General features: G+C 36.5%; 3 protein-coding genes across 3 annotated transcripts; 2 read left to right on the top strand and 1 right to left on the bottom strand.

Moving 5' to 3' along the window:
• Nucleotides 1-1,511: 1,511 nt before the first annotated feature.
• LOC110892317 (probable clathrin assembly protein At4g32285) lies at nucleotides 1,512-4,606 on the top strand. Its single transcript, XM_035980741.1, has 2 exons — nucleotides 1,512-1,540; nucleotides 2,910-4,606. The coding sequence occupies exon 2, from the start codon at nucleotides 2,923-2,925 to the stop codon at nucleotides 4,441-4,443; it is 1,521 nt and encodes a 506-aa protein (XP_035836634.1). The 5' UTR covers nucleotides 1,512-1,540; nucleotides 2,910-2,922; the 3' UTR covers nucleotides 4,444-4,606.
• A 7,356-nt stretch (nucleotides 4,607-11,962) lies between these two features.
• LOC110893876 lies at nucleotides 11,963-15,336 on the top strand. The gene is made up of 5 exons (XM_022141024.2): nucleotides 11,963-12,161; nucleotides 12,999-13,099; nucleotides 13,205-13,319; nucleotides 14,257-14,371; nucleotides 14,453-15,336. The coding sequence occupies exons 1-5, from the start codon at nucleotides 12,129-12,131 to the stop codon at nucleotides 15,190-15,192; spliced, it is 1,104 nt and encodes a 367-aa protein (XP_021996716.1). The 5' UTR covers nucleotides 11,963-12,128; the 3' UTR covers nucleotides 15,193-15,336.
• A 7,375-nt stretch (nucleotides 15,337-22,711) lies between these two features.
• LOC110893877 (cucumber peeling cupredoxin) lies at nucleotides 22,712-24,230 on the bottom strand. The gene is made up of 2 exons (XM_022141025.2): nucleotides 23,919-24,230; nucleotides 22,712-23,402 (listed from the first exon to the last, which is right to left on the bottom strand). Exons 1-2 carry the CDS (start codon nucleotides 24,115-24,117, stop codon nucleotides 22,870-22,872), a joined length of 732 nt encoding a protein of 243 aa, XP_021996717.1. The 5' UTR covers nucleotides 24,118-24,230; the 3' UTR covers nucleotides 22,712-22,869.
• Between the last annotated feature and the right edge of the window lie 269 nt (nucleotides 24,231-24,499).

Here is a 24,499-nt window from a genome sequence, read left to right as displayed (position 1 = left end):
GGTAGCGCAGGCTACCCCTTAATACAAGGTATGTATCATGACAAATCACAAAAGTTGTAAATATCACCAAATGGGCATGTTATACAAAATAACTTCTACTTTAAAAAAAGTATAATATGTATTATGAGCTTGTACTAATCTTTAAAAGGGTGACAAAGTTGTAAACACTTAAATCTCTCTAGTAGAGATAGGGGTGTTAACGTGTCAAATCTTTTGTGAGCCGCTTAGGATTGACTCGCTAAACGCTCGAATTACGTTAAGCTTAACCAAGTCTGACCTTGAGTTCGAGTTTAAAAATAAGTTTGTTTAATAATTGAGCCCGGACAAAGCTTTACTTATCAAGATTGAGTAAGCTTGCTAAACTTGAGCTTTCATCAATTAAACATGCCGAGCTCGAGCTTCCATAAATTAAACAAGCCGAGCTCGAGCTTAAACGAACACAAGCTCGGCTCAACTAATTTACACGGATCTCTCGTCAAAATCCAGCCTTCATCGGTTTGATAACTTTAACCCCTTGATACTGTTGGGTTTGTGAAGGCTTAAAGATCTTGGGCCTGGTTTCGGCCCATATTAGGTTTCTTGGGGCCCAAGTTGAAAACCCTAATTTATTTTCTATATAACCTAGTCTTGTAATTGTAATCATTGTTGCCTTGAGCTTAATGAAATAACCTAGTTGTACCCTATGTATAACTGGGACGGAACCACGTCAAATTCTTGTGTTGTGTTTATTATTTTCTGAATTGCGTGATTATGTTGTAATTGTGTGTGTTGGTTTCGTTGCGCCACATGATACATAGCAGATACCACATGTAAAAAGCAAGCTATAAGTTTTCCAATAATAACATATCAAGATTAGAAAAGGTCTATAAGCTTTTACCATATAATATCACTTATAAGATATGAACTTCGGGTTAGATCAAATACAAAGTCTTCCAAAAATAAGAAGTCGTAAAAAGGATATCAAACAAACTCCGATTGACCTCATCAAACGGCACTGGAACTCTCTCATCGAACTCTACGATGTGAGATTTTAGATTTTTGTTTTCGGATGTTCAGCTTGTAGATTTTAGACGTTTTGTTTTCCTAATTATATCTTTTTTACTTATCATTATGTCTTTTTTTTATATTTGCGTCATTGTATCTTTTTTCTTCGACATTGTTTTCTATTTTACGATTCATTGTGTTTTTGTACAATTTTTATTTTTAGAAGCCGTTTTAGAATAACTTTACACATAAACTTGCAATGAAAAAAAGAATTTAGATAAAAATTACACTCCACATAAATTATAGAAACGAAGAATAACGGTATGCGTTGAAAAAGTCAAATACGCGGGGAACTTTAAAAAGATAATAATACTTTAAGGGGTGACATGCAAAAGTTAAAAAAAAAAAAGAAAGAAACACTTGGCAGACCAGACCACTGATACATAAAGTTGCCATAACACGTACATACATACATACATTCCTCTTTCATTTTTGGTTTTCAAAAGCCTTAATTCACTTTCCTCGTAGATCACACCTTCTTTCTTCTATATTGTCGGTGAGTTTCTTATTCATCTCCTATTCGCTCTCTCTATGTTTCAGATCGTAAATTTAAGAATTAATTTGTGGAAGTGTGATTTGTAGTTTGGACGTTGATTTTGTGTCTGTGATTTTTGATTTTTTGTGTGTTTATGAGACCATAAATGATTTGTGATTGCAATCGAGTATGAATCTGTAATTTGTAATGACCTGAATTATAGTTTTTTTGAGGCTAATATTGTGTTCTGTGATTACAGACTTTTGAATTTTAAGTTTGTGTGTGTTTATGAGAATAGAAATGACTTGTGATCCTAAAAGAATTGAATAACTGTAATATGAATTGCCCCGCTTGCGGTGTGCACATATAATGTATATATGTGTGAGTGCTCGGGGGGCAAAAGTGAAATGGTACTAACTTTAACGTTATTTTACTAATTTCGTGAAAATAACGTTAAAAGCGGCAAACGGTTAATAATGCATCATGTGATGACTGATGACGTTGATAGCTGAAAGACACGAGGGTACATGCACCAATCAGTCTTTGTCCCGATTGTTTGAGTGTTATGTTTCTTAGGTCCAAGGCTTGATACAAAACTACAATCGAGCCGGGGGACTCACTAGAAGCAGCCTCAGACCCTACCTTAGCTTTGCTATTGGTGGGATCTACTGGGTATGATGATGATGATAATATGAATTGCGAATTATAGTTTTAACATTGATTTCGTGTGCTGTGATTTCAGATTTCTAAGTTTTATTTGTTAATGCGTGTGCTTAATGAGAAGAAAAGGTACCTGTGATCATAGTCCTTCCTTAGACAACCTTACCTCTACCCGTAGGAATAGAGAGACTCCTCCCCGGCTCAATAGTAGTTTTGCATCAAGTCTTGGACATAACACTCAACAATTGGGACGGAGGCTGATTAGTGCATGTATCCCCTTGTCTTTCGGCTATCAACGCCACCACATGATGCATGATTAACCGTCCCCTGCTTTTAACTTATTTTCACAAAATTAGTAAAATAACGTTAAAATTAGTGCACTTTCACTTTTACGCCTCCAGGGCCCACACATATATACATAATATATACGCATACCGCAAGCAGGGCATTGTAACTGAAATATAATGGTTGTAAAAATCCTGACCTGGCACCAATTAATTCCGATTAATCTTCGATTTATCACTAGTCCCCACCCCACCACCTGACTAGCGACTAGCGGTTACTCTGCAACACACTGAATTATAGCTTTGGCATTAACTTTGTGTGCTGTGATTACAAATTTCTCAATTTTACGTGTTTGTGCCTGTGAGAATGTGTGTTAATGAGCTATGATCATAATCGAGCATGAATCATGTGATGTGTTTGGATTATGACAGGATTGTTTCAACAGGCGGTTTATATCAATGTCGATTAGGAAGGCGATCGGGGTAGTTAAAGACCAAACCAGCATAAGCATAGCCAAAGTCGCAGGCAACGTAGCACCCGATCTTGAGGTACTGATCGTAAAGGCAACAAACCACGACAGCAGCGAGCCAGCCGAAGAGAAATACATACGCGAGATTCTTCATTTCATATCTCAATCTAGAGGATACGTAAGCGCATGCGTTTACAACATTTCCAAACGCTTGGGCAAAACGCACGATTGGGTCGTTGCGTTAAAGGCGTTAATGCTCGTTCACCGCTTGTTAGTTGACGGGAATCCGGTATTCGGTCAAGAGATGATGTTCGCAAGCCGAAAAGGGGCTAGGGTTTTGAACATGTCGGATTTTCGTGTTGAGGCTCTTTCGAGTTATTGGGATCATTCGACGTTTGTGAAAAGTTACGCTCTGTATCTTGATCAGAAGCTTGAATTCATAGCGTTTGAACGGAAACTAAGCCCGACGGGAGTTAGAGACGGAATTAGCCATAAGTCGAAATCTTACGGCGACTTATACGAGTCGTCGGTACGTGGTGAGAAAAAAGAAACCAAAGTGGCAATAACTCCAGTGCGGGAGATGAAACCCGATCGCGTGTTGGAAAGACTGAATAAACTGCTTCGGCTTATTGATCGCGTGTTATCGTGCAGACCAGCTGGAAGTGCGAAAAGTAGTAAACTGGTGCTTGCGGCTTTGTACCTCGTTTTAAACGAAAGCTTTTGGATTTACGCGGATATATGCGAGGCGTTAGGGGTGTTGCTCGATAGGTTTCCCGAAATGGAGTATGGTGATTGTGTAAAGACGTTCGATCAATATGTTAATGCGGCTAAAACGATTGACGAGCTTGTTGACTTTTATAGTTGGTCAAAGGAGTTAGGAGTCGCTCGAGCCGCAGAGTTCCCACAAGTGCGAAAGGTTACCGACAAGATTTTGGGGACACTAGAGAGATTTCTAAGGGATAAGAAGGACAAAATCAAGAAGAATGAGGAAAACGGTTACAACGAAAAGGGACCGTCACCCCACGCCACGGTGGTAACAACCGAAAACTTGTTAGATCTCGAAGATGACATAGTGCCGCCGACGCAGGCGGCTAACAGCAATACGTTGGCGATTTCTTTGTTTTCGGGACCTAAAACGATTGAAGCCGACTGGGAGCTGGCGTTGGTGGAATCGACTAGTAACCAGTCGAAACTGGCGTGTGGTGGTCTTGATTCTGTGATGCTAAATGACATGTATGATCAGGGACCCGTGACACAACGCGTTAGCTATAATGTTAGTGCACCGGCGGTGTTAGCATTGCCTGCACCCAGTGAGAAAATGCAGCCGGTGGTGGACCCACAAGACCCTTTTGCGGCGTCTCTTATGGTCCCACCACCGCCATACGTGCAGCTTGCTGACATGGAAAAGAGAAAGGGGTTCCTTATGCGGGGACCGCAACCGTATGGAAGCAATGTGGGCATGATGAATGGTATGGGAAAAGAAGCGGGTTATAACTATGCGCGTTATTGATCAAGTTTCTTCGTATTGTTTGTTAATGTTTTATCCTACGGAGAAATTCTATATAAAGATACTGTCGACTCGTTTTACATCTGAGTTGTGTAAAAAGAATTTTGTTTCGTGAAATAAAACCATTTTGTCTGGTTTTTAATAAAAGTATACTTTTCTGTTCGCACAGGACCTAAAGATTTTCAAACATTTTCGGAGACGACCCTGTAGCTTCCCATAGGATCCGACATGAATCAGCCATGAATTCCAACTCATACACAACGAACATACCTAACATAGAACCAACAATACATACACCAATGCTACACTCAACAAAAACAGTTTTCTTTATTTGATCCATATATAATCGTCTACCTCAAACAAACCACCCTCCGCCATCACTACCCACAACCATCAGCCGCCGCCACCGCCACCACCATGGATGATGGCGGTGGAGGTGGATGGTGGGTAGTGATGGTTGATAGCGATGGAGGGGGGTGGTGGTGGTAAGATATAGAAAATTAATAGCATTTTCAAAAGGTCTTATATTATAGAAAAAAATAGCATCTATGACCCACGCTTTGCAGCGGGACAGTTAAGCCGAACAAAAGGTAAACGTAAAAATGATGAATCACGCACGCACGTTACAGCGTGTTAACTCGCAAAAATTAGACCGAAAAAGTAAAACATAGAAAAGAATAATTAAGCCGGCTTAGGATCCGCGAGTTTCAAGGGAGCCGTTAAACCATAAAAAATAGACGTAAAAACGTTGAACTACACGTGGGCATTGCAACATGTTAACTCGCAAAATCTAGAACGAATCGTAAAACGACAAATTTGTAAAAGATGTAAAGTACAGGGGACCAAATTTGAAAGTGGAAAAGTGTTGGGGTTAAAACTAGTAAATGTTTGTGATAAACATGTAAAAGATGAAAACTATAGGGTTAAAAGTGTAAAAGATAAAAACTATGGTGGTTATGTAAAAGATGAAAACTATGGTGGTTATGTAAAAGATGAAAACTATAATTAATACCTGAATGTTTTCTTTAAAATGTGGACATATAGAATATACAGGTGCTTCATGATCATCAAACGTAAACTGTTTCGCACCCGTTGCGGCATCCCAAACCTTGATTAGTCTGTCTTCTCCACACGTCACGATGCAAAGTTGTTTGTTTGGGTAAGAGAACGCGAGGTCGTTAACGCTGCCAGTATGAGCCTCAATCTGTATATAATATGGATTATTATTATTATTATTATTATTATTATTATTATTATTATTATTATTATTATTATTATTATTATTATTATTATTATTATTATTATTATAATGCAGTTAATATATATTAATGGGAACCGCTTAGAACGAAAGAGGGCAAAAAAGGAATCAAACAAACCTCCAAGTGGTTTCGGACATCATCACCACCATTGTATGAGTATATCTGCACGACGTACTTCGAGTATGCAACGCCTGAGTCGAAATTCGTATAGTTTAACTCAGATTTTATTTACATTTCGCCGCCGCCGCAACACGATGGAGAAATTTACTAGTTAAGATTAATTATACTTCTATTCTCCTTGACCATTGACTCTTTATGCTAGGCTGCTTTGACCAATGATTATACTGCATCAATCAATCGTGTAACTTGGAACCCTGACGGAACCCTCTTTGGTATCTTAACCGTTACCTTATATACAGGGCTGGCCCTAAGAATTCGTGTACCCTGTTCGAGCTCGAAAAAATGTGCCCTTAGGCCTTTACGAAATTGGGTATTTGGCTCACTAAAGATCTAAACCTAATGCCAAAGGGGTTAATAACTAATCTAAACCATAAGAATAGGTTTGTAAGTGAGCCTATGTTAGTGTTTGTATGGATGTACTCAGTTAAAAAATATTTTACATATACATATCGGGTTTTTTTCATAAAAAACGTGCCCCTCGAAATATCGGGCCCTGGCCGGTGGTCCTCCCCGCCCACCCCCAGGGCCGGCCATGCTTATATATTTACCTTATATATGTGGTGATGAGAGTGCCACATAGGGGTGCAAACGAGCCGAGCCCCAGTTGAGCTTGAGAAAATACAAACGAGCCGAGCTCGAGCCTTGAAAACAAAGCTCGAATCGAGCCGAGCTTGAGCCCGAGCTCACATAAAGTTAATCGAGCTCGAGCTCGAGCCTGGTGAAGCTCGGACTCGGCTCGGCTCGTTTGCACCCCTAGACTGCCACATAAGTAGCCACCTCATCAGATAACAAAGGTTTGTGCCACTTGAGCGTCCACGTCACTAAAAAACTAATTGGGTTAGATCTTAGTTAGAAAATATCCGTTGGTGGACAATAAGCTAAAAAGGTGGGACCATCAGTGATAATTTTTGTAGTTGAGACCGTTTCCAGCCAATGACCAATAGTTGAGATTATTAAAATTCATTATTCATTTTTAAAACTATATTTTGTAACACATTTGACCATTTGACATAACATAATTAACTCGAACCTATTTTGACTTGTCAACTGACCATTCCAACCTGTTAGTTTTGTCATACTTTTTTTTAAACGACAAATTTCTTTCATTCGATGTTGTATGTGAGACTTGAACCCAAGACCTCTTCTTTCAAAGTGTTTTAAAGGCTTTGTCATACTTTATTTATAATTTATTGGCAAAGAGCCTATGTATACTTCATTCATTATTTAATGCAATTAGTGTTACAACGAGAAACTTGTCACCACTGTGTCAACACAAGACGGCTCATTTTGAACATACATACACAATTCAACCCACCCTAACTAAAACCCATACCTAAACCAAAGAAATCCTTAAATGCGTATCAAGCTAGACATTAATAGGGTTTTTAGGTTTGCTTAATGCTTATAGCATAGCAGGCTGCAGGTACATGGTCTATGTAAGTGTAGGAGTCTTGTGGTTACATGTTTGACATTTGGCCCTATTATATATAACATTAAACTTGGTGGTGTTATCTAGACTAGGGTGAGGTTCGGCTAGAAAGTCCAAGTTTCCTAAAAAGTGTAAAAAAGTCATAAAACACAATAATTTCAGGCATAAAACACACCTAAGGCTGGACGGTATGGGGACCGTCCAGCGCCGTCCTCCTCCCGTCGCCGCCCCCCTCTCCATGCCGCGGTCCTCCGTCTTCAGCACGTCCCGTCGCAATCGTCGGAATTCCGACGTCCAGGACGCTCCAAAACAGTGGGCCCCCTCTATTTTGTTTGTTTGTTTGTTTGTTTGTGGGATTTGTACATTATGCTTTAATACTTGTATATAGTTTTGTGGGGTAGGATCATCTAGCACCATCCTCCCATGCCCCCTAGTTTTGGAGGATGATCCATCTTGGGAGGACTATGATGTGTCGCCTACGTGGCGGATCATCCTCCAAGGATGGTCCATCACCATACCATGTAGCCTAAAACTCACAAATAATAGAATGAATATTACTAAAACACCATATTCAAACTCTAATAGTCCATAAAAACTTCAAACGCACTATAGTATAACTATGAATATAAAACACAAAATGCTAAACAACATAAAACACAATAATATTTGTCATTCCATAATCAGAGCCTTAACATCTAAAACACAACACAAAACCCACATACATGATGTTTTAGTAATCTTCATCATATTATTTGTGGGTTTTTGGTGTGTTTTATGATTGACATTATGGTGTTTTATGATTTTTTACACTTTTTAGGAAATATGGACTTTCTGCCCAACTCCTAGCCATCTAGACTAATATGGGCTTCTCTAATTCTCAAAATGTTTTCCATTTCATTTTTGCTCTTTGAAAAAGTCTTAATGTTTAAATGTGAAAACTGGATTTATTTATAAATAGATTAGTTTGCTATATATAGATTAGGTGTCTTAAGCGGATGTGGTGGCGGAGGTGTTTAAGGGGAGGCGGTGGCGGAGGTGTTAAGAGGAGGCGGTGACGGAGGTCTTACAGATCTGAGGTTGGAGAAGATGAGTGGCGGCGATCGGGTGGTGGTGGTCGGGTGGCGGTGGTTGTGGAGAAAAGGGAGGGTTGTTTATGGTGGTGGTGGTGCTAGAGTGATAGTGGGAAACAGGCGGTTAGAGAGAGACAGGGAGAGAGAGAGAGTTAAGAGCATTCAAATCCCTTACGTCAAAATCTCAGAGAGTGATCTTTATATCATTAAAAGTGATTGAGTGAGAAAATGTTACGGTTCATCTGTATATTTGAGAGGATATTGTTCAACCTCTATAATTTTTTAATAAACTTTGAAAGTGGTTTTGAGTAAAGGAGAAATAAAATTTATGATAAAGATATAAAAAAGTATTATTTAATTGAAAGAAGAGTGAAAAATAGTTTTTTTTATTGTAATTATAAGGTAAAATTTGATGGAAGGGATATGAATGCTTTTAAAGAGAGAAAGTGAGTTATAAGAGAGATGATCTAATTTATTTATTTTTATTTTTTAAAAATTCTTTTTTGTTTTATTTATTTTAAATAATTAAGTTAGTAAAATTATCAATATACTCTAATTTAACATTAGAGTAAACTGCCATTTTCGTCCCTGAGGTTTGGTCACTTTTGCCACTTTAGTCCAAAACTCAAACTTTTTGCATCTGGGTCCCTGCGGTTTCAGTTTTATTGCCATTTTGGTCCAAAAATGAAATCAGGTCATATTTATCTTATAAAACACTGCAATTTTGTCATTTTCCTCAGAGGCAAATCAGGTCATATTTGTCTTAGAAAATATGGTATTTATTTATAAAAAGAAATGATCATTTTGCCCATGCGGAAAAAGGACAAAATAACAGTATTTTATAAGGCAAGCATGACCTGATTTCATTTTTGGACCAAAATGGCAATAAAACAGAAACCATAGGGACCCAGATGCAAAAAATTTGAGTTTTGGACTAAAGTGGCAAAAGTGACCAAACCACAGGGACCAAAATGGCAGTTTACTCTTAACATTAAAATTTAATTGAGTTAAGGCTAAGGAACATAACATGTTAGGGGTTTGCATACATAAAGTATGAATATCATCAACTTTAAAGACAAAGAACAAATTTTGCAATCTGATACAAACATAAGGGACAATTTCTATAATTTACTTAAAAATTAATAAGCACAAGTTATTTAAGATCAAAATTAAGTCTTAGATTTAAATACTATGATAAGAAAAGAAACACTTAGGTGGCATGAGCAAGGGCAGATCCAGGGTCACTCGCCCCCATGAAATTTTATTTATAGTATTGTACATACCCTAAAATCTTGATCAATTCCTATAAAACTTTTAACACCGACCTCATGAAATTTATTAGAGAAAGGAAAGAAAAAGAAATGAAAAAAATGTGACGAATTTTTTATCCAACGACATCTTTGATCAACTAAAGGTGAAAAAGAAGAAAGAGATAAGAGTAAACTGCGATTTTGGTCCCTGAGGTTTGGTCACTTTTGCTATTTTAGTTCAAAACTCAAACCTTTTAAATCTGGGTCCTTGTGGTTTTACTTTTATTGCCATTTTGGTATAGAAATGAAATCAGCTGATATTTAGCTAATAAAATCCTGTTATTTTGTCATTTTCCTCAGGGGCAAAATGGCCAAATATCAACTGATTTTATTAATTTAATTAATAATGTGTTATAATAAAATTATATTGACCGTTTTGCCCCTGAGGAAAGAGACAAAATAACATGATTTTATTAGCCAAATATCAGTTGATTTCATTTTTGGACTAAAATGGCAATAAAAGTGAAACCACAAGAACCCAGATTTAAAAGATTTGAGTTTTGAATTACAGTGACAAAAGTGACTAAACCTCAGGAACCAAAATGGTAGTTTACTCAAGAGATAAAGAAGAAGAGAATTGTTTAAAAGTTGGACGCCACCTCAACTATTTATTTTTTCAATTTTCAACTAGATGTGACGATTGATAGAATCGGACTAATAAGCAGGAAACTTTGAAATAACAACACGCGAAATGACGATTTATTTAATTTGCACTCGTTTTCTTCTATTGTTTAATTTCATTTAATATGAAGCTAGGAGGCAACACATGCACGTCACGCACGGTATGTTAAATTTTGTAAGGCTTGGTTTCGACGATTTGTATATTAGTATTAACTAGATGAAAAAAATACCGAGTTTGTCAGAGGTGATTGGTCATGTAGAAAATGGTTTTGAACGAGATCATCGGTGGTATCCTCCCCATAGTTCCCGAATTCTCATGATACCACACCATCTCTAGAATGGTGTGGATTTGGTACAATTGTGCCTGTTGGCACATAATCAAAATTTTCAGTAATGGGTGTGAGAGAGGTTAGGGGTGCATGGACAGTGGCGGAGCTTGACCAAAAGTTTCGAGGGGGCGTAAAGTGATGGGACCCAATTTTTTTTTCCTATCGTTATGTTTTGAGTCAGGTCGGGTTGGCTATTCGATTCAAGTCGGGTCAAATAATAATAGTTCCAAATAAAACAAAGTGTATATTTACCAAACTACCCATCATTTATATACAAAGTTTATAAATATTTAGGATATACAATTTAGGAAAAATAACCGGGGGGCGATCCTATATAATTTTAAAGTTTTCGGACGAAAAATCGAAACTTATACACTTTTAACCGAAACATTGGGGTGGGCGGGTGCACCCCCGGGCACCTACAATACTTCGCCACTGTGCATGGAGATGAGGTCGCATTGCCGGAGAGCGAGGATCACTGTGCCACCCCCTAATCCCCTTTTTTGTAGGTCATACGTGTTGGCTATCCCGCTCATCATTCTCTCTCTCTTACTCTTACTCTCTCTTAAACTATGTTGTAGAGTTTTATTTTCAGGAGAAGAGAAGAGATTATTTTTTTATGGGGAGAAAAAAAGAGAGGCAGAGATGAAGATGTGGGAGAATGGAAGAATTTTGTTTCTTTCCTCCCTATACTTTCCTTTATTAAACTCAGGAACACAGCATTAGTGTCGTGGAGGTGAATGTTGGAGGAGGTAGTAGTGAGTGATGAGTATAATACATGGCCTAAAAGTAGCTTAACTTCTGGTTCATATAACTATTACAGTCCGTTTTTTTACAACCGGTTTCTAGTCTAAACTTCAAACCAAACCATTCTAACAATCATTTTGAAGTCAATCAACCGATATTTTCTGAAAAGCCAACCACAAAACTAAACCCATAAATAATTTGAACGACTACACGGTTTAGACACGAAAGGATAACACACTATTACAACCTCAAAAAACCCAAAATCATTACACCATAATTGCATTACTTTTCACTTGTTACATCACAAGAACAATTCAAGACACATCCATTCTAACAATCATTTTGAATCCAATCAACCGATATTTTCTGAAAAGCCAACCATGAAAGTAAACCCATAAATAATTTGAACGACTACACGGTTTAGACACGAAACCATAACACACTATTACAACCTCAAAAAACCCAAAATCATTACACCATAATTGCATTACCTTTCACTTGTTACATCACAAAAACAATTCAAGACACATCCCTTTCCAATACAAAGAAAATATCAATCAAACAAAATCACCAAAAAAGATTCCATCTTCCATTACCATCTATAAAAAATTGACAATCCATACAAAAAAGCTTTGATCTTGCCCTCCATATGCCTGACCAATCACCATTCTTAACCACTTCATCAGATATTATTGAATCTTGGCTGCTTCTCCCCCTGTAACCCCCACCATCTTCCTTCTTCAATGCTGGCCCCCCCTCTCTACATGTTTCTGAGGGTGGGTTTTCATCACGTGTCCCCTTTCTTCTAGTTTCAATTATTCACCACACACTCAATTTTTCAAAAGGGGAAGCATCTTTCACTCTCTCCCCCCACTACAATCTATCTTTAGGGTTTCAGACACTAATTGATGGCTTTTTTTTTATATAAATTTGGTCAATTTGAGTGATACCCACTTCAATTTTTAATACCCATGTTGAGATTTTGTTGATCTTTATTCATAAAGTTTCAAATTTTCCCAGTTTTTTTTTTGTCTTTTTTGTTGAACCCATTTGAAATTTCGGTACCCATTTAGAGATTTTGTTGATCTTTCTTCTTAAAGTTTCAATTTGAGTGATACCCACCTGAAATTTCAATACCCATGTAGAGATTTTGTTAATCTTTACTCATAAAGTTTCAATTTTTCCCAGTTTTTTTTTTTTTTTTGTCCATTTTGTTGTACCCACATGAATTTTCAATACCCATGTAGAGATTTTGTTAATCTTTCGGCTTAAAGTTTCAATTTTTACCAGTTTTTTTGTCTTTTTTGTTGAACCCATTTGGAATTTCAATATCCATGTAGAGATTTTGTTAATCCTTCCTCTTAAAGTTTCAATTTTTAGCAGTTTTTTTAATTTTTTTTTGTCTTTTTTGCTGAACCCACTTGAAATGTTATATCCATTTTAGAGATTTTGTTAATCTTTCTTCATAAAGTTTCAATTTTTCCAGTTTTTTTCGTCTTTTTTCTTGAACCCACTTGAAATTTGATATCCATTTAGAGATTTTGTTAATCTTTAGTCTTAAAGTTTTAATTTTTCCCAGTTTTTTTTTTTTTTTTTCTTTTTTTTTGTTGAAGATGCCAAGGCCTGGACCGAGACCGTTTGAATGTGTGAGAAGATCTTGGCATAGTGATAGACACCAGCCACTTAGAGGGTCCATTATTCAGCAGATTTTTAGGTAAATTTTGCTTAATTTAATGTTGGAAAGATAAAAAGTTGTAATTTTATTTGTGTTTTTTTGGGTTTTGAATAATGCACACCATGTGTTTGAGGAATTGATCAGACTTGTACATGAGAACCATAGTCCTGGTACTAAGAAGAACAGAGAATGGCAAGAGAAGCTGGCTGTTGTTGTGTTGAAATCCGAGGAGATCTTGTACTCTAAAGCGAATTCCGAGGTACCCGTTTTTTTTTTTTTTTTTTTTTTTTTTTTTTTTTTTTTTTTTTTACTTTTTGTACGAACTATGTTTAAGGAAAGTAATTTAACATCGGTGATAAAGAGTTCTTGGACGTCGGATAAAGGTTAAGAATCTTTAGAGGGCGTATAGATTTGCCTTTTACTTTTTGTTGTTTAGGGAATGTAATTCAATCGACGGTGATGGGAGTTTATTGCAGGCGTCGGATAAAGGTTAAGAATTTTTAGGGGGTGTATAGATTTGTCTTTTTACTTTTTGTTCGAATTATGTTTAATGAATGTAATTCAATTTTCGGTGATAGGAGTTCCTGGAGACGAGTGATAAAGGGTAGGGATTTTTATGGGTGCGTATAGATTTGTGTTAGCTATTATTATTTCTTATATCGTAAAAAAGGTTTTCCAGAGTATGGGGCCTACTGGGATAGAGGCAGGGGTGTTCAAAAAGCTCGCGGCTCGAGACTCACTAAAAAAAAACTCGTTTTGTTTTCGAGCCGAGCTGAGCCAACTAGTTTTGTAACCGAGATGAGCTTGAGCCAGGGGTGCTCGGCTCGTGGCTCAGCACGATGGCTCGTATGTATATGTGTGTGTGTATATATATTAGAAATGTGTGTTAATTTTTTTTATTTTTGTTTTATATGTTATCAATATTTGTAAAAAAAATTGAATAAAAAAAATTCACGAGCCGACTCAAGCTGGCTCGAAGTTTTTACAAGCCAAGCTCGAGCTCGATTTTGCAGCTCGAAAAAATAATCGAGCCGAGCCGAGCCAAGCCGAGCTGGCTCGTTTAGGTTTGAGTTCGAGCCTAGCTTGGCTCGGCTTGGCTCGATTACCGCCCTAATCTTACTGGATACATTCGTTTGTTTGTTTGTTTGTTAATTCAATCGTCTTAATCAAGTTTTTACTTTCATTTTAATAATTAGGCCGAGTATAAAGATCCGGAAACGCTGTGGGATCGTTTGAACGATGCCATTGACACCATAATAAGGAAAGACGAGACCACGGAAACCGGTGACTTCTTGCACCCTTGTGTTGAAGGTACACCCTTTTTTCACATTCTCCAAACTTAAACCCAATGTTTTTCGATAATCTTGAAACTTGTATTGTAACGGTGTTCAGCTGCCCTTAACTTGGGCTGTATCCCCGTAAAATCATCGAGAAGCCAAAGAAACGCCAATACCATGAGCTACCTAAGCCCAAGAAAACAAGATTCTGGTCCAAACACGCAAAACGTACCAAATGTTCGAAGACCACCAGATGGTGCGAGTCAAACGCATACATTTTCCGAAACTAATAACGATACAAGACCGGTTTACAATGTTGCAGGCTCCTCCTCCTCGTTTTATCCTCAAAATGTTCCTAGACAAATGATGTCATTTGAGAATAGATCATCATCTTCTTCGGTTTATCCATTATACCACGGTTTCCATATTCAACCGCAGCAAATGGGATTCGATAATGCTCACCGAAAACCAAACAATATAATTCTTGGAAAACCGGTTTTTCAAGCCGCAGCCTCTGGTTCTCAAACGGGTTGTCAAGAAAGATCGTTTTTGTTTGAGAAAGATGGCAACGGTTCAAAGAAAGAGTCTAGACCCGAATTGGTGGAATGTGATTTGTCTCTAAGGTTGGGTCTTGTATCAAGTAATGAAAAAAGGTTGACTTTTGGGGATGATGTTGACCCGGGTCCAAGAAGCAAGGAATTTTCGTTCTTTCCTTTGAGTTCAGAGGTTGAAGAAGGTGGGAATATGATGACGGATGTTAGGAAACGAAAAACAGTAGGGGAATCGCAGAGTTTTTTGCATTTTGAGCGGGATTTTGACCGGATTAATGACCGAATGAAAAGACAAGGTTTGTAGATATGGAGTTTCTTATGCAATGAAATGAGAAAGAAGTCTTTGATTACGCGTTTTTATGAATATGTTTCATAAATTTGCAGTTTTCTGAAGCAAATCCCAACTGATTTTCTTGATTATATAGCCCCGACCTCAAGATTTTCATTACGAGGGCGTTTGGTTCGTATAATGTTTTTAAAGGAATCAAAATCTGGCAAAAGAATTGAAATTTGAAAGAACTGGAATGAATTCTTAATGAAAAATTTGTATGGTGTTTTGTTGGTAAAATTTATAAAAGGGATGAGAATGTAAAAAGTTTAAATTACAAAATGACCCTTAATGAACCCACACCCTACTCCCAACCCTAGATCGAGTTTGAAGCCCACGTCGTCGTTCGATCTGCTTAATCAGTCGGGTTGTTGTTCGACCCCCATGGCGCTTAGATTTCGCACTTGACCATCTTGTGGCCCTTAAGTGATGGTTTATGTTGTGTAATTCTATGCGTCTTGAAGCCTTTTATTTATATGTACTAATATCGATGTGATATTATAGATTAAATAAGAAATGTCTTCATTGATCAATTGAACATGCTTTAAAACAAAATTAAGTCTAATCTTAATAAGTTTCGTGAATTAAACAGGTTTTACTAGGCCAACAATATTATCTTCTTTATATTTATGTAGAGGTTAGGTGTTATTATTAAGAGTTAGTTACATAGATGGTCCATATGGTTTGAAACCACGAACCTAAAACTTACATTCTTTGAATTTAGACTTTGAAGGTTTGAAGGTGTAACTTAAGTGAAACTAGAGGGGCGATTTGTGTAATTAACTCTATTTTTTGTTTGTTATTCTTCATTAGAATATAGAAAGAGAGATACTCCTATTGTCCTTTGATTATGCATTACTTATATTCTAATAATATTATTGTTTGGGTCCTAGCATTATAAGGAAAGTTGTCAAGCAAGACTACTAAACATCTTTGGTTTTTTAATAATAACTAGAAGATTAACTCGTGCGTTACGCCGCGGCCAATGAAATTGACATGTTAATCAAATTCACATTTACAATATGTTAAAGATGTTTTTGTCGGTTAAGTCTATATTACTATCTTATACAAATAAGTAATTCACCAAATAATCTCAATACAATTAATGGTATCATAATTATTACGTTACATGACTTTGTATCCATATAAATAACCTATCGTATTAAGCTCCCCGTGTTGCGACGGGGGCTTAAAACCGTGACAAATAGCACCAATGCCACACTATAGCCAACAACCACCAACATTGAAGTTGCGGCGTCTTAACGTGGAAAAAATAGACCGACATATAAAAATAAAAAATAATAACTAACTCGATTTAGGACTCGCACGTTGTGACAAACTTATTAAACTGGAAAAAAATAGACGGCGTAAACACACTGAACCATACACGTACGTTGCCCTATATTAACTCGCAAAATTTAGAACGGAGCGTATAACAAAACGTAAAATCATTGAACCACACACACACACATTGTGTCATGTTAAGTCGCAAAATTTATATCTAAACATAAAACGAAATTTTTTTGCAAAATATGAAAAACATAGGGGATCAAAGTTGAAAGTAAAAAGTTTGTGAGGTTAAATTGGAAAAACTAAAAACTTTTGGGTTAAAACTACAAAATCAAGTAGTTTTGAGTTTAAGTGAAACATCTTTTTTTTTTTTTTTTTTTTTTTTTTTTTTTTTTTTTGAAAAACCCCCAAAACATGGGGTACAACACCTCAATGCCTCAACTTGTAAGTTTATATCATGTAAATTTATACACACTAAGCATCATGTACAACAACTATGAACAAAAAACTCATTAAGCATCATGTACAAACCCGCTATGCTCAAACATCTTTCAAATTAATAGTATATAAATAATAATAATAATAATAATAATAATAATAATAATAATAATAATAATAATAATAATAATAATAATAATAATAGGTTAATGCTACAAAAAAGATCAATTTGTGATAAAAAAATATTTTAACTATTATTATATTATTAAATTCTGTAATTTGAGTAAAGTACCTATATAAAAACAACTTCTTATTTTTTGAACCAGTCAAAATATGATGAAATGAATTTATGACTTCTGAGTAGATAAGTATATCCTTATTTATCATCTAAAATTTTGTACTCAATAAATATTTAAAAATTGTTTAAAAACTGAGCTTGCCCCATGAACGGGCCCAATTTGAAAAGTTGAATATTGTGATAGAGCCCATTGGGCCGGTTGTAGCTTAATTGGGTAATAAGAAAACTTGGGTTGCGATTTCTTCCGGTCCGTATAAGGTTCAAGTTAGGCAAGTTAGGCTTTTTTTGGGCCGGCTATTAATACCCAATCGTTAGACCCAAAGACAAATTTCTTTCAAGTGGAGGTAGAGATGGGCATAATAACCGGTTCCAAACCCGACCCGGTGGAACCGACCTGGACCAGGTTCCGGTTCCTACCCGGCTAATAGTAGAACCGGTTCTGGGTTCAAAAAACCCGTAGGTTCCGACCCGGTTCCACATTTTATAAATTAAATCGGTTCGTACCCGGTCCTTACCTGGACCCGGTTCCTACCCAGACCCGGTGCGTACCCGGAACCCGATTCCTACCCGGAATCGGTTCCGGGTATTACAAAAAAACCCGATATGCCCATCTCTAAATTATCAATTAATGGTTTAAATAGCAACTTTATGGTATTTACCAGATCCAAAGAATGATTCATCGAGTGATGCTTAAAACCAACCATTCAATCAAATACGTGAAGCAAACGAAAATGTACAGGTTATAAAAGCATAACATGATGAGATACACATCAGTTCTACCAAAAATAAACATTAAAAAATACAAAACCAAAAATAGCAACAATCCTTATTAAACCTAAGACCTTTACAAACTGCTGTTTACCACAAAAATGAGTTGACATGTGTTGTTGGTTCCGTTCGGTAGAAAAAGTAAAAAAACAGCTTTTATCGAGTAAAAACAGGAGGAACCGGTTACGTACAGTATTGACAGCTTTTTGTATTGAAAAACTCAAAAAAACCGGTTTCAAACAATACCCGTACCCGGTTCCAAACAGGACCCGTACCCGGTTCCATTGTACCCGAAACCGGTTACGCCGGTTCTAAATATATTGACGTGTACCCGGGTTGTACCCGGAACCGGTTCCACAGAGAACCCGGTTCCAGTCACTTGTATCCATACCCGGTTCCGGGTTGGAACCGGTTCCGGGTTTTAAGAATACCCGATTATGCCCATCTCTAAGTGGAGGTGCATAAAATAACCACTTAATAACCGATCGAGAAATAACCGGTTAGTGGTTATTTTAACCGTAGGTTAATAACCGGTTATTGATATTCAGTATAAGAACCAGTTATTAACCGGCAAAGCGGTTAACCGGAAAATAACCGTTAAAAAAACAAAAAACTGGTTATTAATCGAAAATAACCGGTTAAAGTAATAAACTGGGCCAGTTAAAGCATTAACCGGTTAAAGTCAGAAAGAAAAATTAACGGGTATAACTGGTTAACTGAACCGTTTATTAAAATTAACCGGTTTGTGCACCTCTACTTGCAAGGGTTAGTCTACCCTTGGGGATTCTTCCTCATCAACGGGCGGGTTGTTCTTTCTTCGTCATTGATACTTTGATCGTATTAGCCCTTTGAATTGGTAGTAAATTTCACCACTAATATGCCGCTAATATAATCAAAAGCGGCTTGCGAAGCAACTTATTGTCCGTTTACCTGCCATCCTTATGTAATTTTTCTGGCGTTAATGAAATGGAGAATTAATTAAAAAAATATATCATCAGTCAGTAATCCCTCGGTAAAATCCGTCGGTGATCCATCTTTTCTGATGGAGTATCTTTGACAATACCCGAGTTATTATGAGACTTCTAACGGATCATTCCGTTGCTGAAAGCTCCACGTTTTGTAGTGAAACCGTCATCCTGGTGGTTTTTGTTTTGTTTTGTTTTTTTATGATAATATTGTGTAGTTACATTCTTGGGAATCTACATGAAAACAACAATGAAAAACATATCTTTGTAAAAGTCAAGTGCTGTCCGGAAGTACCACACACGACACGATACAAAGTTGAACCGTACATCAAAATTGTGCTAGGTTTGTCTATTCTTTTCAAAGTTGAATTTTCTTTCTATTTAATTAATAAACAAACTTCTCTCACTTTAAGGTGCTGTTTGTATTTGCAGACATAAATTGTCTGCAAGCTTATTTCATCTGTTTTCATGTCTGTAACTGAAGATGTGGTCTGAAACTTTTCAAGCTGAAAATATAAGACTGTTTGTTTTTATAAATTGATACTGTCTGTACAAACTACATGAACTTTGTTTTATTTTCCAAATCAAAACATCCTAAACCAATTACCTCAACTACACATTCCAATTGTAATAACCAATCTGCAACCCAATTCCCCAAATTCCCAAATCATCGATCAAACTAAACTGAATTCACATCCCAAATCCAATTCATACAGTGGTTAGTTTTGGGTACACACTTAAAACTTACCAATAGGCCTTAACTGTGGATATAAATAATTGTGAGCCATTGGAATCTGGTCCTGTATTCACCATAGCCACCATACCTAATAAAATACACAAATAAAGACTAAAAAAATGCAGAATCAGAGAACTAAAAGGATAAAATAAAATACACAATCAAAGAATTAAAAATAATAGTTCACAAACCTGCATGTGACTGTTTGATTTTAAAAATAATAGTTCACAATCAAACGTGCCACCGTATATGGATTCATTTCCACGCCGTCACGGTAGACAATATCTCCTCCTTGAATAATGAAGCCGACAATGATTCAAGGATTCATCATCGAGGTTCTCCGACCGACTAAGGCAACGGCCGGCGCCGGTGACCGTATAGTAGTGGTGGTGGTCCAATTTTGAGGGAGGAGGGTTTTTTGTGAAGATGAGAGAGGAGGGTTTTTTGTGAAGATGTTTGAAGAAAGGGTGACATAGCTTTTTTTAAGCTGAAAAAAGCCATTTTCAGATCTGTTTAAATAAAAAAAACAAACAGTTTTCAAGAGTAACGTCTGCGCGCCTACAGACGTCTTCAAGGGTAACTAACTGCTTTTCAAGGTAAAAATACATAACATACTTATCAAAGTCTTTAAAATCTCTTCATATTCCATAATCAAGATGAAGAAATAAATTAATAATATATGTTTTTATGTATTCTCCATTGTAAATTTGTAATCCTTGTGAACACACTTATCTATGTTGTATAAACACCAACAAATAATAAGTGTAACGAACCGAGTTGTGTTCAGAATAATTTTTTTTATCATAAACTATACCGATTGTTGTACTGCATCGGTAACGAAATGAAACGAACCAATGCCGATTGAACAATGTGGTACCAGTATCGGTATTATCGGATTGGTATCAATATTTTTTATGCTTTTCGATCGATGTAACATGTATTGTTTCTTTTCAAGTATAATGTATTACAAGATTTCGAATATAACATTGGACACACTAATTTTTATCTACTTTTTGATATGAATTTATTCAAAACGAAATTCGTGAAACTACTAGACCAAGTGTCACGATTTCTGAAATTGGGGGTGGTTTCCAAAATTTCAAAAACTTGGTTTTTTGACCTTTATGTCACACATCTTAGATACGTGAAAGTGGTTTAAGTTTCCAAATTTGCATTGTAATTCATAGCAACATATTTGTAATTTTTGCTTTGGTAGGTAAAGCTTACAAGTAACAACTTGTTGATGTTGAACTTTATATAAAATGGGATCAAATTCAATCTTTGAAATGTATAGATAAATGATAAAAAATAGTTAGAATGCAAATCATAATGGAGCTCTTTTCTGTAACGAAATGTGTCATGAGTCGAGACCAATCTTAGTGGGTGTCATTAGTCGTGCCCGATTCTAATGGGTTAATCAGTGACCCGTTTTGTTAAATAAGGGCCCACACTTCTCACCCTTCCGAGTGCAATTTTTTTTATATTTAGCTTCAAGAAATCTCTCTAAGTAGTTTTATAAAATGGCCAAGCCTACTAGTTAGTCTAGCCATAGACAAATAGGTATCTTTGTGACCTACCCTTGACATGAAAATCAATATGAGTATATTGAGTGTGTATAAAGAGTGTAGGCTTGGTTTAAAAAAGCTTGACGACTTAAGGCGCAGATGGCTGGGCTTTATGCAACACTAGACGAGTGTTTTTGAAAAAGTGAGGGCTTTTGCGATTTACTTGTTAGGCGACGAGGCAAAAGTTGGACGTTATTAGGACTTAAAGCACAAAATTAGGGACAGTAAGGATGATAAGTAATAGAGATGGAGATAAGGATGAAGGCATGCGATAAAAATGCAGCTGGAGAGTTTTGGACTATCATGCGAAGGCTAGGAGAGTTTTGGACTATTGATCTTGCAATCCAATGGCTAAGATTGAATCCTAGCAAAATCTAGAAATCACGTAACACAAAACAAGCGAAACAAGTAAGGAAATGGCGAAAAGGAATATACACTACTGTTGACTTTTAACCACTTCCCCTATGATTTTAAACGGTCATAACTCTTTCATACGTTAAAAAATTAACATGTTACGTGATTACACACCAATATGTGATTACATAACATTACGTAATATGCCTTATATTCAGAACAAATATAATGTTACGTGATTTTATATACATTGTGTGATTATATACAATTACGCAATTATGTAACACTACGTGATACACTACGTGATACACTACTATGTGATTGCATGGACGATTAATTATACCCATGGCTTAAAGCACAATTGTCATCTTTTTGTGGCTTTGCAGCCTTTGCAAAAACCTCTCTTGTAGGGGATACATACAGTGGCGAAACTTGATATTTTCGATTGGGGCGGGTCGAAAACGTACATACCCAAAATTTTCTATACGAAAACTACATACTCTCCACTACCAAGCGAACTGCGCCCCTGGATACATACACGTATAGTTGTATAAGAAATTACTATAATTTAAACCGACTTTATGGTTTAAAAGTAGTGTTTCTTAAGGAGAATAAGCCAGTAATAAAAAAGTGGTAAAAAAGTGTAATTATGATAACGTAACGTTATATAAGAAATTACTAAAATTTAAACAGACTTTATGGTGCAAAATTTATTGCACATGTATGTTACGTTAAAATAAATGGATAATCTAGTACATTCATAACTAGACTTACTTGCTTTTCAAGTCACAAAATAATAACAAAGGTACGATTTTTCAACAAAAGTTTGTTAGTTTTCCTAACCACATTTTCCAGGTGTCAAAAGCTTTTTAAACTTTAAAGTATTCAAAGTCCATTCGGCAACATTCAATACTTTGTCAAAGAAAAATCATATAGAAATTGGATGAATTATTAAAGTCAAGATTTGTAAACTAAGAAACTAACATGAAAATTTTTTAAATAAAAAAAAAGACATGAGAATATGATTCTTTTATTTTTCTTTGTCATATTGTTTGGATCGAATAGAATAAAAGCCACAAGCTTAAAAGGCAATAAAAAGTGAAATTTATTGATACGAATGATGAATAAGAACATAATGTTAATAAATCATTACAAAAATATATAAACTAATCACACATGCACACATCGTGTAATTGTAATCTCTCCATAGAAAGAATATTAACTTTTAACTATCAATATCTAGTAAAAGAAAGCTAAAGCAACGGCCAAGAAAGTGGCCGGAATCACCGCGGTGAATGACCGGGCGGCGGTGCTAGGTGACGGTGGAGGAGGGGTGGTTTCACCGTTTGGAGATGGGCCGGAAGTGGTAGGTGACGGTGGGGTGGCTCCGACGGGTGACGGTGCCATAGGGGTGGTAGGTGGTGGGGTGGTGGTGGAAGGGGCGGGGGCGGGTGAGGGGTTGGTGGTTGGTGGAGAAACGGGTGTCGGTGCAGGTGGTGTTGGGGTGGTTGTAGGTGGGGTGGTGGGTGGTGATGCTGGTGGTGGGGTGGTAGGGGGCGTGGCGGTGGCGGCGGAGACGTTGATGGATAATTTTTGACCAATTTGGCAATGAGTTCCGACGGTGCAAATATAGTAATGTGGGCCTGCGGCCGTCAATGTGACGGTCGCAGGGCCGGTGGTGATGGTGGAGATGGGGTTGGCCGTGGTGCATGGGCCGTATGCTGCTTGTGATACTTCGGCCACGTTATGGAATCCGGTGGTGAAGTTAAAAACTGCAAATATAAATAAAAGAATTTGATTAATTAATTGATTAGTTATATCATAAATCAATAATGATCTAGCTAAATTACTACCACTAAAGTCAATTATATTAATAAATATATCACCGGATTTGAAATATAGAGAAGTTAGGTTTGTTTGCATGTGACATGATTTAGTTTCTCCTTATACCTACTTTTTTTTATAAATTAAAAAAGATAGAATATTGAGTTTTAATCAAAGAAAATATTCTTATAATATTTGTTTTTGTTTGTGTGAGCTTAATTGGGGTGTTGTGATAGTTACACCAGTGGTGGAACTTGAACGAAAACTCAGTATGAGTTAGACATTTAAAATTCAATTTGATAAAGGCCAGAATAAAAAAAATCAATATTTTACACTACACTACGAAAAAAAGTTTAAGATTTTTTTTTGGGAAAAATTAACACTAGGAGCGGAAAATAGATGGGGCCCGCCCCTAATAAAGCTCCGCCCATGAGTGGCGACAGAAGGTGGTTTTAGTTACTTACAGAGAGTGTCGCCGACGTTAAAAGTCTGTTGGGAAGCCCAGGTGGTGTAAGCGGCGGCACCATTGGATGGAATGTTCCATCCCAAGGCGTCTCCGCCGACGACGTGTCTAGTCTGAGCCAAGGAGCTATGCATCTGCATGGATGCAACAATGAGCATCATCATCATGAACATTGTCGTACTCGACTTCATTGCAGCCATTTATGGTGTTCTTGTGAATGGTCACCCCTTTAACTCTCTCTAGAAAAAATGAGAGTTGATTTCTCTCTCTATATGTATATGTAAAGTAGGCTTGTGTGATTGGTTTTATGGAGAATGGATGTCTAGATATTTATAGGGAAAAGAAGGGTGAGTTTTTCCGCGTTAATCGATTGTATATTTGTATCCATTTTGGAGATAATTTAATAGAAATATTGACTTAAAAACAAAATACTTTAACACTTTTTAATTTAAAGAATTAATTAAGATATTGAATCTTCAAAATATTTGTGATAACAATGAATCACTATATTACCATTGTTTATGAAGTGTTAAAGTTGATATGATAAAGTTAAAACTATTATACAACTCAATTTAGTAGCGG

Source organism: Helianthus annuus, chromosome 12 (assembly GCF_002127325.2).
Source record: "Helianthus annuus cultivar XRQ/B chromosome 12, HanXRQr2.0-SUNRISE, whole genome shotgun sequence".
Taxonomy (NCBI): domain Eukaryota; kingdom Viridiplantae; phylum Streptophyta; class Magnoliopsida; order Asterales; family Asteraceae; genus Helianthus; species Helianthus annuus.
The sequence above is the reverse complement of the archived record's forward strand: the minus strand, read 5'-3'. Positions and strand labels throughout refer to the sequence as shown.